General features: G+C 58.5%; 5 protein-coding genes across 5 annotated transcripts; 3 read left to right on the top strand and 2 right to left on the bottom strand.

Moving 5' to 3' along the window:
• Positions 1 to 151: 151 nt before the first annotated feature.
• On the bottom strand, positions 152 to 961 carry GMORB2_6651 (nuclear cap-binding protein subunit 2; the record flags this gene model as incomplete). The annotated part of the gene is made up of 3 exons (XM_035468621.1): positions 152 to 521; positions 635 to 732; positions 896 to 961. The coding sequence occupies 3 exons, from the start codon at positions 959 to 961 to the stop codon at positions 152 to 154; spliced, it is 534 nt and encodes a 177-aa protein (XP_035321755.1).
• Positions 962 to 1,538: 577 nt separating this feature from the next.
• GMORB2_6650 (nucleoporin NUP82) lies at positions 1,539 to 4,503 on the top strand (the record flags this gene model as incomplete). The annotated part of the gene is made up of 2 exons (XM_035468620.1): positions 1,539 to 1,892; positions 2,029 to 4,503. 2 exons carry the CDS (start codon positions 1,539 to 1,541, stop codon positions 4,501 to 4,503), a joined length of 2,829 nt encoding a protein of 942 aa, XP_035321754.1.
• Positions 4,504 to 5,962: 1,459 nt separating this feature from the next.
• Positions 5,963 to 7,297, top strand: GMORB2_6649 (uncharacterized protein; the record flags this gene model as incomplete). Its single annotated transcript, XM_035468619.1, has 2 exons — positions 5,963 to 6,011; positions 6,135 to 7,297. 2 exons carry the CDS (start codon positions 5,963 to 5,965, stop codon positions 7,295 to 7,297), a joined length of 1,212 nt encoding a protein of 403 aa, XP_035321753.1.
• A 365-nt stretch (positions 7,298 to 7,662) lies between these two features.
• On the bottom strand, positions 7,663 to 9,553 carry GMORB2_6648 (cholestenol Delta-isomerase; the record flags this gene model as incomplete). The annotated part of the gene is made up of 6 exons (XM_035468618.1): positions 7,663 to 7,736; positions 7,849 to 8,071; positions 8,227 to 8,363; positions 8,453 to 8,479; positions 8,558 to 8,689; positions 9,352 to 9,553. The coding sequence occupies 6 exons, from the start codon at positions 9,551 to 9,553 to the stop codon at positions 7,663 to 7,665; spliced, it is 795 nt and encodes a 264-aa protein (XP_035321752.1).
• Positions 9,554 to 11,127: 1,574 nt separating this feature from the next.
• On the top strand, positions 11,128 to 12,621 carry GMORB2_6647 (FAD/FMN-containing dehydrogenase; the record flags this gene model as incomplete). Its single annotated transcript, XM_035468617.1, has 1 exon — positions 11,128 to 12,621. One exon carries the CDS (start codon positions 11,128 to 11,130, stop codon positions 12,619 to 12,621), a length of 1,494 nt encoding a protein of 497 aa, XP_035321751.1.
• Between the last annotated feature and the right edge of the window lie 125 nt (positions 12,622 to 12,746).

Raw genomic sequence — 12,746 nt, 5'->3', positions numbered from 1 at the left:
CCCCCCCCTCTCTCTCTCTATATATATATATATATATACATACATATATGTAGATTGCCGTAATGATGTTGCCACCCTTCCATAACGACGCAATGAGAGAGACCTCGTAGAAACGTCAAGCAACACCCACCTTCCCCTTTCCCCTTCCAGTCTATCGCACATACCTACCCTCCCCATCGTAGTCCCTCATCCTGTCAGACTGTATGGCCCTGCCCAGACCGCCCCTTCCCTCGTCAAAGTCCTCGCGGTACTCGTCGCGAACCTGCCCGCCCGACTTGCCTCGTCCGTACTGCCTCCCCTCCTCGAAGCCCGGGTCCAGGTCGGTCCTGATTATACGCTCGTCCAGCTTGGTGCCGCCGACGTACTTCATGCAGTCGAGCGCGTCCTGGTGGGTGTAGTACTCGACGAAGCAGAAGCCGCAGGGGGTCTTGTTGAAGCGGTCGAGGCCCATGATGAGTCGCTTGATCTCGCCGCACTTGGAGAAGAGTTCGTAGACTTGCTCCTCGGTCGTGTAGAAGGATCTGGGATTTCCGTCGAGAGATTCCTTCCAGTCAGCGAGAACGAGACGAGAACCGGAGAGCCGGAGAGCCTTCTGATGTGTAGGTTGGGAAGGAGAAGGGGAGAAGGAACATACAGGTTTCCGACGTAGAGCGTCGTCGCATTGGCTAGAGGGTCGACGGATGGCTCTGTCGGGGCGTCGGGTTCGTCGTCGCCGTCACGTCTGCGCTTGTTCTTCACGGTAAGGAGTGGTCAGCTCTCCTGTCTGGTTTTCGTCTTCTTTCTGAGTCTCGGCAATCTGTCATCCTCCTTCTTTCTCTCTCATCCCTCTCCTCGTCCTCGTCCTCGTCCTCGTCCTCTTCCTTCTTCTTCATCTTTCTTGGCCATGGAGTCTTACCCTGGCTTGGTAGTAGGCGCTGGGTTTGTCGAGACGATCGACTGTGTTGCGGAAGTCTGTCCTCATCGTGTAGGAGAGGACCGATAGCAGATCGGAACTGTGCGGTGTGGTATGGATATCCGAGCAGATTCTGACCGAGCTGGATAGTATTATGAGCTATTGTCGAGTCGGGAGAGGTTGAGGTTGCCAATTGAATGAGATACTGCAGTCTTCTGTTGCAGCGGCAAGCTGCACGGCCATGTCTCTCTCTTAGCCTTGGGTGGGCCGAGTGACGCCAGCCGGGGAAGCGCGCTAAACCCAGGCAGTAGCCTTTTTTCCCCAGCCTCAACCAACTTCTTCCATTGCTTTTCCTGTCAACCAACAGCTTTTTTCTCTCTTTGGCCTCTCCCCCCCTCCCTCGCCCTCACACACACACACACTCTCTCTCTTTCTCTCCCTCTATCCTCTACCCAAGAAACACAAGAGAACAACCCGGCGGACCGATCTTCATCTCAACTATCAACGATACAGCTTCCGCGTCACACTTGCTACAACATTCTACAACGTCTCTCCACGTCTGTCGCCGAATTTCGTACTACACACACTCGTTCTGGCAGAACCCAAAGTGCCGCGCCACGCAGAGCCAGACGGCTCCCGCCGCACGATGCCCAAGGTCAAGAGCTATTCGGCACCTTGGCTGTCCAAGAATGCTCCGGGATATCAGCTATTCGAACCGTCCACCGAGTCGCTCCGTTCACGAGCCCTCTCCCCCGCCGCGGCTTCCTCGAGGAGGGAGTCGGCTCCCGGCCCCAGGAGGACCATTGCCAATAGAGGCACGCAGGTCTTTGTCGCTTCCGGACGCGACATTCGCTGGGGAGACCTCGCCTACATCAAGGATCGGTGGACCGAGCGTCTGTCGAGTGGGAAGACGGGAAATTTCGGTGGTGTACGCATAAAGCAGGAAGATGAGGATGTCACCGAGACTATCGAGAATGAGGACGGTGCCGGAGGGATGAGGGTGAGTGCTGGCTAACCTTCCCCTTTGAAGACTGTCAAAGGCTTCTCTCTACTCTCTCTCTCTCTCTCTTTCCGGGAGAATGGCAAGATTTATCATTTACTGACTGGAAGGCCCCCTCCCCTCCCTGCGTATATAGACGATAAAAACTCGATGTGCCGAGGATATCCGGCAGCTCATCATGTCGCCCAACGAGAACCTCCTCGCTATCCTCACCACCCACACCGTCCACATCTGCATACTCCCCGACTCTGCCCACCTGACGAGCCAAGACACCGGCCCGCTCAAGCCCAAGATGTTCACCTTGGGCCCCACCACCCACGTCACGTCGCGATCCGCCGTCATGTCGGCCCTCTGGCACCCCCTGGGCGTCAACGGCTCCTGCCTGGTGACGGTCACGGCCGACGCCATCGTTCGGCTGTGGGAGCTGTCGACCGAGGACCGCTGGTCCTTTGACACGCCCACCATGTCGGTCGACCTCAAGAAGCTGGCCGACGGCACCAACCTGGACCAGGACTTCTCCGCCTCCACCACCAACACCAACAAGGCCTTCTCGCCCGACTCGTTCGAGATGGACGTGGCCTCGGCCAGCTTCGCCCACCGCGGCTCCGGCGGCTGGAACCCTATGACGCTCTGGATCGCCATGACCGAGGGCGACGTCTATGCCCTGTGCCCCCTTCTCCCGCAGAGGTGGGCGCCTCCGCCGACCCTGATCCCCTCGCTGTCCGTATCCATCGTCACCACCGTGGGCAGCATCGAGGACGATCCGGACGTGTCCGAGTACGAGAAGCTGCTGGCCCAGCAGCAGCTCGAGTGGATGGGCGAGATTGACGCCCAGGAGCCGCACATCATGGACTCTGCCCCGGGCGACCCCCTCGTCGAGGTGTACACGCGGCCGACGCGCCCCGGGGTCGTGCCCAGGCTGCAGGGCCCGTTCGAGCTGGAGTCGGACCCGGACACGGGCGACGACCTGGACACGACCATTACCGACATCACGGTGATCGGCAAGAAGACGGAGACGGCCGACCTGGTGGGCGGGGAGGAGTGGGGCGTGGAGGACCTCGAGATCGAGGAGCGGGACAGGGAGGGCGCGTCGCTGCCCGTGGTGTGCCTCCTGTCGACGAGCGGTCAGGTCAGGATCTACCTCGACCTCGACGGCATACAGGCGCAGTGGCTGCCCCCGCGCACCAAGTCGACGCGGCTCGGACGTCTGCTCGCCTCGTCGGCCGTGGGGCCCCCCTCGCTGCTCGCCTTCCAGGCCATCGACACCATGAGCCCCGTCGAGGTGAGCGAGGAGAGCTGGCCCGTCTTCAGCCTGGACGTCATGTCACGCTACGATCTCTACGTGACCCACCACGCCGGCATCGTCTCCGTGTCGCTCGCGCCGTGGATCTTCCGGCTGGAGAAGGAGCTGACGGGCGAGTCCGAGGCGGGCACGGACTTCCGCGTCAACCTCGTCGTCAACTCGCAGTCGTCGAGGGACCGCATCTTCTCCCAGTCGACGGCCGACTCTACGGTACCCCTGGCCGCGGCCGTGACCATCATGGACCCGGACATCGGGTATTTCCTGCTGTCGTCGACACTGTACGACCCCGTGGCGCTCACCTTCGACTCGCCCGACGTGGAGGTGCCGCCGCCCCTGATGACGGAGGACGGCAGGAGCGCGTCGGCGGTCGGTGCGTACCTCGAGCGCGAGGCCAGCATCCTCAAGAAGCAGGCTCCCCCGCTGGACTTCTACGAGCCGCGCCCGACCTTCAACCCGCCGCACGCCTTTGACGAGGGCTCGATGCTCCCGAACCTGCTGGAGCGCGCCAAGACGTCGCGCCACCGCACCCTCTTCAGCCAGGAGGTCCGTCTGAGTCCGCTGACGCTGTCCGTCTTCACGGACGCGCACAAGGTGCTCAGCGACGAGACGTACCGGCTGGGCGTGGCGGCGGCCGAGGTGTTCCGGTGGTGCGCCATCCTGCAGGCGGAGCTGCGGCAGCAGATCGACAAGGCCAACGAGGTCAAGAGCAAGATCGATGCCATCAACGGGGCCCACGGCGACACGGGCGAGCCGGACGGCGTGCAGTACGACCGGAGGATCCGCGAGGCCCGCACGCGTCAGGACCGGCTGACCGAGAGGCTGGACAGGCTCCGTCTCCTGGCCGGCAAGTCGGGCACCCGCGCCCTGAGCACGAAGGAGAAGGCCTGGTTCGGAGAGCTCGAGTCGGTTGAGGCCAACGTCGACCCCTCGGCGGCCGGCCACACCCGCCAGGCGAACCAGCGGCAGCAGCAGGAGCTCTGGAGAAGGCTGCACAATGTCGAGGAACTACGGGCCGAGCTCACATCCGAGGTCAGCTCGATCAACAAGGCCAAGGGTCTCGCTTCTCCTTCTTCTTCTTCTTCGTCTTCTCCATCTTCCTCATCTTCCTCCTCTGCTCCTGCTGCTGCTACCCCAGGCCACCGTGCCACCGTGAGGGGCCACACCAGGAGTGGAAGCAGTGTCTCGGACTTTAGAATTCCCAACGACATCCGGAGATCCAAACTCCAGCAGGTTCAGAGTCTGCTCGAACGTGAAACGGCCCTCGTCGAGGCTGTGACGGCGAGGTTGGAGAGACTCCAGACAGTCTAGGCGGGGGGGAGGGGCACCAGCTGATGTCGGTGGGAATGCCGGTGGAATGTTTTTTTTTCGGATGGCGTGATCGAAGGATGATGTGGTGGAGGGAATCGAACTCGAATTCCAGCTGAGTAAGTGTTATCAATCACGCAGAGAGGGGTTCATTAATGCGATGAGGCTTCGGGAGCAAGACGGATGAATAGATTTCGCTTCAATGACATATTTCCTATTGAAACGGTACAGCGGCAGGTGTTGATGGTGTCAGGGCGCGCACAGTTCATGAGGGTATATAATTGAATGACACCGTGCGTCGCTGTCTCCTTCCTGATGGGATCAGCTTGCAGATCACGTCTGACAGTGTGAAGCTACGTCTGACCGGAAAGCGGGAGGATAACTTGCTATATTGCAGTTACGGGATGGTGAGGCTTCCTGTGATGATCTAGCTATGACGATGTGCTTTGCTGTTGAAAGCCTTAGGCCACCTAGGTCACGTGGATCAGCCGGCCCTTTCGGCACACATGCCAGATCAGGCAGCTTTGCTGGCTTCCTTTTATCATCATCATGACATCCATTTCTTCGACTTCCTGTGTCACCTTTGTGCCCCGATAGGACGCGTACGCCTGGCGGATTGCCCGACCGGACCTGCGGGACACGACATCTGCAATATCTACCAAATCCATACAAAGGAAGAGATATACATATTACAGTTCATGAAGATCGCTATACATGTACGGAATAGTGATGGGTGATTGACTTGCACCCTCCGAGCTTCTCGATGAAACATTCATGCTCGTCTTGCAGTGACTTCGGGCTGCTGTCCATTACACCCTCGTGAAATAGGGTCACCCTCCCCCCTATATCGTGCTAGTAAGTTCCAGTTGCATTAAAACATGTGCAGATGTGGCGTCGTAAAGGATCCAGTCCGGATTAAAATGGGGTTAAGGCGATAAGAGGATTTGTATGTGCACATCATTCACGGTGGCATGAGCTGATGGCATGCTTCCGTCTCGTGATACCCGCTCTCTCTCTCTCTCTCTCTCTCTCTCTCCCTCTTTCTGTCTGTCTGTGTCGATATGCACGAGATGCATGCCTTGATGTTACCCGTGTACGAAGTCTCCAACCAAATTATATACCTTATCTCGAGGGTTTACAGTGAATTGCACAGGCATGTAGATATGATATACACATGTCTTGTCGGGCCTTTCAAGACTTGGGAGGACTTCCCAAGGCCAAATTCACGGGAAGATATAAGAGTGGAGGAACAGCACCTCTCTCTCTTGTCTGCCTGTCTCTTAACGACTCCCATACTTTCTTTCCTTCACATCGTCTTCTGGTCTCTTCCCGTGTCCTCAACTCCCATACTCCTACTTCGCAGTCTATTCTCGTTCTCCGTCCCGTCTCCTTCTTGTTCGTATACCATACCGACCGTCCTGCTCTTGTAACCGTACTTGCTATGACTGCCACCTCGGCAAAAATGAAGGACCGCGTTGCTATCTCGCTGCCCCTCGAGACTCTGATCAAAGGTAACGTTTCCAACGCTCTCGCCCCTTGGGGAAGACAGACGGAGAGACGGAGAGACGGAGAGACGGATATATATATCTATATGGAGAGAGAGAGAAGACGGAGGTCTGATGACACAAGCACAGACAACTGCTCATTATATCCCGGCGACGACCATGGCGGATACAGACTCAACACTGTCACCCAACTCGACGTCCGCGGAACATGGACGGCCACAGTCCTCAAGACGTCGACCTCTGGCAAGGAGCAGCCCCAGGTCCTGTACAAGTCCAGGGGCCAGGATCTGACCAGGGTCATGGAAGATCTTCTCGAGCAGACGGCCAAGATGATGAACCTCCACATAAACCAGAAAGGCTACACTAATCTCGTGAGCAGGAGCAGGAGCCGCCACGGCCACGACCACGACCACAGTCACATGTCCTCCTGCGCCAGGTGTCACGCATACAGCGAACGCAGCGACGACGACGACGGCGACGACAAAGATGATGACGAGGCCGTCAAGAGCGACAACGACGACAGCAGCGTCACCTCCGACGACTCCAACTGGTCCGCCAAGGCAGGCAGGCGCCCGCCCTCTACCGACTCTGGTTCGGCGGGTGGTACCACCGTCCCGTCCGCTGCCACCACCATCACCACCAAGCTTCCAGCCCCGCCGCCCCCGCCGCCCGCGAACGTCACCGAGGTCACGACCTTCAACCCTCCCCCGCCCCCCCCCGTTTCCGCCATCCCGCCCCCCCCGCTCCCTCGTTTCCAGGAGAGCGACGGCGCCGAGAAGAGGGTGGGTGGTGTCCCTGCCATGACCCGACCCCATCAGCCGATGCCCGACCCCGTACCCTTCGAGATGAGGCGCCCCAACCCCCCACCCGCACATGCCGCCGCCGCCGCCGCCGCCGCCGCCTCAGCTCCCCGCCCAGAGGTTCCCGGACCGCTCCGGCGTACCCACTACGTTGCCAGGCTCGCACTGATCAACGTCAGCTGGGTGGGACACCTGAGATGCTCAACCGTCAACCGGATCCCCCTCCGCGCGACCGAGATCACCGGAGCGGCCATCGTGGCCGCCGAGGCCCGCGGCCTGCACCGCAACGGTGGGCATGGGAGGGGGCCGGTCAGGGCCGTCATCAAGGGTGTCCGCGTCGGTGCCTTTGAGATCCAGGTCAGGTGCCAGGTTGAGAATGTCGAAGCCCTGATTGACGGGTTCGTCAAGAACGGGTCTCTGCCGTCTTGGGCGGATATGCCCATGCCTACTATCGAAGTCGAGGTCCGCATCGACTCCGGCCGCGGTAACTGAACGTAGTCTTCTCATCAGATTTGTATCTTCTTTTCTTTTCTTTTCTTTTTCTTTTCTTCTTTCCTTTTCTTCTTCTTTTCTTCTTTCCTTCTTCTTTTCTTTCTCTCTCTTCTTCTTCTTCTTCTTTTCTCCTTCTTCTCCTACTCCTTCTCCTTCTCCTTTTGTTTATTTTTTTTTTCCATCACGAGTTATAGCTCCCGGTGATGACTCTCTCTTTTTATAGCTTTGTAATCTTAGATGATGCGGCAGTAAAGAACGAATACGTCTGTCCCTCTTTCAACTATTTCTTCCCTCCCATTATCCATTGCCCTCCCTACTCTTACCATCTATTGTCAACTAGGTCTTGACCCCTCCCCTGCCACAACTCAGTCGGTGTGAGTGTGACGACGCACTGCCGCAAAGGCGTCTTGAATCTGCGAGAAGCTGTCGTAGAGTAGGACTGACGAGGCGTAACGATGTCAGCTCTAAGAGGGCAAAGACAGTGTGATTGCAATGAAAAACACGACGATCCCAAGAAAGGAAAAGAAGAAGGAAGAAGAGAGAAAACTCACCAAGTGGCACAAACACCCACGGCGAGTTGAACCCAGCATAGTACACCCAGTAATACAGAAACTCGGGGCGACTGCAAGATAGACCCTCGGCCCAGTTAGTCGCGTAGTACAACGTCACGCCGTACAGGTGGGCGACGCAGACGATGATCTGAAGCGGGTGACGGCCGTCGTGGCCACGCAGGATGGCGAGTAGGACGAGGAGGGACAGAGGGCCCCAGACGAACTTTTTTTTTTTTTTTTGTCATTTCATTTTTCATCCTCCATGTCAGCCAAGATGAGCAAGGGCTCGTGTGTGTGATGATGATGATGATGATGATGATGTTCGGCAAGGAGCAAGAGAGGAGATTTGAAACAAGTCGGAGAAGAGAAAAAACATACAACAGTTATCATCTCGACACAAACGGTAAAGACGTCGAGAGTTAGATACCGCGAATCGGAAAGCGTGTATTCCTTCCATAGCTGGGCAAACAGCGTATTCATTCCGGCAATATCATGTCGATGATATATATAGTACCCTGTTTAGTCAGAGTCACCCCCCCCCTCTCTCTCTCTCTCTCTCTTTCTCTCTTCCTCTATAACAGGTTGAAGCCAAGACTTGACTAACCTTCAAAGGAAACATGTAGGAAACCGCCTGATAGACAGTTAGCAGACAAGAACCCCTAGTCAAAGGGGGGAAAGGGGGAGGAAAGGCAAGGAGGCCGCAGCTCACATAGGGCAAACCAAGCGGCTGCAAAGCGGTCAACAGGGCGAACATTGGCAGCGCACCGGTACGCAACCACGACGACGACAGCAATTATGGCGCCGAATGAGCCGGCGATGGCAGGTAGCGACGATGAATTGGCTACATAGTTCGGTATGATGATGGATGGGGGGAAATACGGGTGGTCCATCTTTCTAGGACGACAAGAGGGGATGAGTGTCGTTGATGATGGAGAGAGTAATTGATATGAGAGCTGTCGACTGGGACATGGTGTCTGTGCATTGTGGGGGGGTTTCGTTGTCCTACCTCGAACTATGGAACTTGATAACAGTATATCAATATTACAGCACAGCCCAAAACAATAATCCAGATATGCATCATAATCATAGTTATACAGTAGCCGGATGCGGATGGTCTAGATGGATGCCGTGTAGGAACAGCCGTCGAACTATCGACAGACGATGAGGCAAAAGGACCGACAGGACCCGTCACGGATGTGGAGGCAACGGTACCGGGTAGCTGGCAGGCCGCGCCCAGATAATGCAGGGCGAGGGTGAGAGGAACGAACAGACAGCCCTCGTGCGCTTGGTCCATGGACGAGGTGAGGCAGCGTATATCCGCGCCTCCCCCCTTCGGTCGGGAAGAGCGATGACCACCTCGGGGATGCTCTCTCGACATCTGGGTCCATGCCCATGCTCAACGCAACGGCCCGACGGATAGAAGTCGAGGTCCGCCTTGAAGAGTGCCGGGGGGGGGGGGGGGGGGGGGGGGGGGGGGGTGAGGAGCGGTCCGTCGGCCTCGACAGTTTTCGGGCGTGGCCTCGTCGGCACCCACTCTGACATCAGACGCCGACACAGATGCTCCCGGGTCTGCCCACGCACGGTCCATCAGGGTCGCCGGGATGGCGGTACCGCTGCCACCGAGATCCAGCACGTCGACGGAGTTGCCGGTGGGGAGGGCCTTGCCCGTCTTGACACCTGCCGGGTCCGTGAAGCCCACTGCCATCTTGGGATGCGGTCCCAGGCAACGCCGTCGAGGGTATAGCATAGCCCCCCCACCTGGACCAAAAGGTGCAGCCGACGTCGACGTCTGGCCTGGACGGCCTGTCCAGGATGACGACCTTGGGCGTGGACCGATATCCCCGACGCCCATCCCGTTCAGCTGTCGAGCGCGATACCCATCCGGCGAGCCCAGGGCCGCGGAGAGAGAGCACCGTGCGCCACTCGTCACGCGGTGGGCAGGCCCTCAGCGTCGATGACCAGGCCGTCTGGCGTAGCCGCCCCCCGTCATGAACGTGCCGGCAAGCTCCGCCGACCGTACGAGACCGCCTTCGACGACGAAGACGAACCGAGGCCGCCTGAGATGGTGAAGCGATTGGCCACGACGGGACGACGATGCCGTCAGCGTCGCATCCCTCCCCCAGAGCCGAGCAGGCCTCGTGGCTGCAAGGGACGTGGTGGTCGTACAGCCGGGATCGATAGTCTTGTCAGATTAGGGAACATATGACCGACAGCTGCGAGACACAGGCTGTCGGTCTCGATCGTCTTGATTCGCCGTCGCCATTTCAGCGGGTCTGTCCTGAAGAGTCGATTCATCGCTGGGCGGTTTCGGTCATTGCAGCCGATCTAGACGGTCCAGAAAAGGTAGGGTAAATACCGCCGTAGAGATGGACCGAAAGGACTCCTCTCTCCTCTCTCCCCTACTATGCCATCTCCAACTCTCATCTCCATCTCACGACACATGACACACACTCACGTCTGGGAGGAAGACGCCATCGAGAACCTCCCCCCCCCGCATTCAGATTCGATAGCCTTTAAGCTTGTGCGACCGTTTAGTGCTTACACACGGCAAGCAGGTCTCATGAGAATCTGCCTCTTACGGGTCGAGAATATGCTGAATCGGGATGATGGCTTGCATGCTGAATCGGGATGATGGCTTGCAAGCCACGCATCATCTATCGCTCGTGAAAGGACAGGTCATGTGCGACTATTGAAGATGAGAAAATCAAAAACTCCATCCATACGGTGATCCCATGCCATTCGTCAGCCTCGTCTCGAGGAACGCCGTCGCATTGCATCCTTTGTCTGCTTCTGGCCCGCTGACCCGCTGGATTTCCTTGGTTCCCGTTCCCGCCTGCAGGCCGCTTTGACTTCCCATGCAGCTGCATCCTTCCAAGATAATAATAAGCAAAAAAAAAAAAAAAAAAAAAAAATCTTCCGATCTTGGTAATTTGAAAACAACAAGGCAGTGGGGCCCCAAGGCCTGACATTGTCATGTATGAGCGTCGAGGCCTGATATTGCCATGTAAGAATCAAGGAAAAATCCGCCATTCGGCATGGTGCCCCAAACTGGTCAACGAGCCCGTGTGTCAGGCGGGAACCCCATCTGCTGGCTTGGCTTGCCTTGTCGAAAGATGCGGTCTCGTAGCTATAAAAGAGGAGGGGACGCTTGGGGTGATGAGACCCGATCATGCAGAGGTGTTCATCATTGCTCTCATAGCTATCTACTCTACATCTCAAAGACATACGGCGGAGAAGAAGAAAGAGGAAGAAGAAAGAAGAAGAAGAGAAAGAAGCAGGATGCATTCGCTCATGAACCGTCTCCCGACGCTGTCGCTGCTGCTCGGGGTGGTCCTGGCGGATACGTGCTCTCTAGTGGCGGACCTTACTTCCGTCCAGGTCTCCCTTCCGCTGACGCTGTCCTACACGGTCGAGCAGAACGAGTACTGGTCCGAGTCGTGCACCCTCCTCACGCCGTCGTGCATCATATTCCCCAGGAGCGCGCAGGAGGTCGCCGCCGTGGTCGACATACTCAGGGACCAGGACGAGCAGTTCGCCGTCAAGTCCGGGGGCCACAACCCCAACCTGTACTGGTCCAGCGTCTCCGGCGGCCCCGTCATCTCCACGGCCGAGCTGGACGAGGTCACGCTCGACCCCGAGACGGGCGTCCTGCGGGTCGGACCGGGCAACCGGCTGCAGGACGTGGCCACGGCACTCGACGGCACCGGCTGGACCTTTGTCGGCGGGCGGATCGGCAACACCGGCGTGGGCGGCCTCATGCTCGGCGGCGGCCTGTCGTACCTGTCCGCCCAGCACGGCTGGGCGGCCTCGTCGGTGTTGGAGTACGAGGTCGTCCTGGCCGACGGCTCCGTGGTGACGGCCTCGGCCTCGTCCCACCCGGACCTGTACGTGGCCCTCAAGGGCGGCGGCAACAACTTCGGCGTCGTGACGGCCTACACCGTCCAGGCCTACCGCCAGGGCTCCGTCTACGGCGGGAACCTCGTCTTCCAGCACACCGATGCCACCGCCGCCAGGCTCCTGCAGGCCGTCCGCGACTTCACCGAGTACAACGACGACGACAGGGCCGCCGTCATCGTCACCGCCGAGCGCGCCGCCCTCAACGCCGTCGACACCTGGATCCTCTTCGTCTTCTACGACGGCGCCGACCCCCCCGCCGACCTGTTCGCCAACTTCACCGACGCGGGCCCCTTCCTCAACACCCTCCGCGTCCGCTCCTACGCCAGCATGATCAACCTGAGCAACTGGGTCGTCGTCCAGGCCTCCACCGTCGACATATCCACCGAGACCATCCCCATCCCCTCACACGACGACGGCCCCGACTTCCTGGGGGACATACACTCCTTCTGGCGCTCCACCACCTCCTCCGTCATGTCCGTCCCCGGCATCGTCGCCTCCATAGCCTACCAGCCTTTCCCTAAGCGCATCGCCGCCGCCGCCCGGGATACCGGCCGCCCGGACCTCATCGACGCAGACCCCGACGCCGACAAGCTGATCCTCGAGATCAACTACAGCTTCCTCCCCGGTCCCTTCGACTACATGGCCGACGTCACAGAAGCCACCTACACCGGTATCAGGGACAGGGCTGTTGCCGCCCAGGAACAGGGCATACTGCCGGATGATGTCTACCTCCCCGTCTTCATGAACTACGCATTCTTCCGGCAGGATTACTGGGATAGGCTCAAGCCCGAGAGCAGGGCGCTCGCTCAGACTGTTGCTGAGAATTATGACCCCGATGGACTGTTCCGTGACCGCACTGGGGGATGGAAGCCGTAGGCTGACCTCAGTCTTGAACATCACGCGTGATACGCCGAGGCCGAGCAATGCTGAGTGAGTGAGATGGGTAGATAGCCTCTCTGGGCTTCTGTATCAGTACAACTATCCATATAGCTTAACTATCT

This window comes from Geosmithia morbida, assembly GCF_012550715.1.
Source record: "Geosmithia morbida isolate 1262 chromosome Unknown scaffold_6, whole genome shotgun sequence".
NCBI lineage: Eukaryota > Fungi > Ascomycota > Sordariomycetes > Hypocreales > Bionectriaceae > Geosmithia > Geosmithia morbida.
This window is presented reverse-complemented; position numbering and strand designations above follow the sequence as displayed.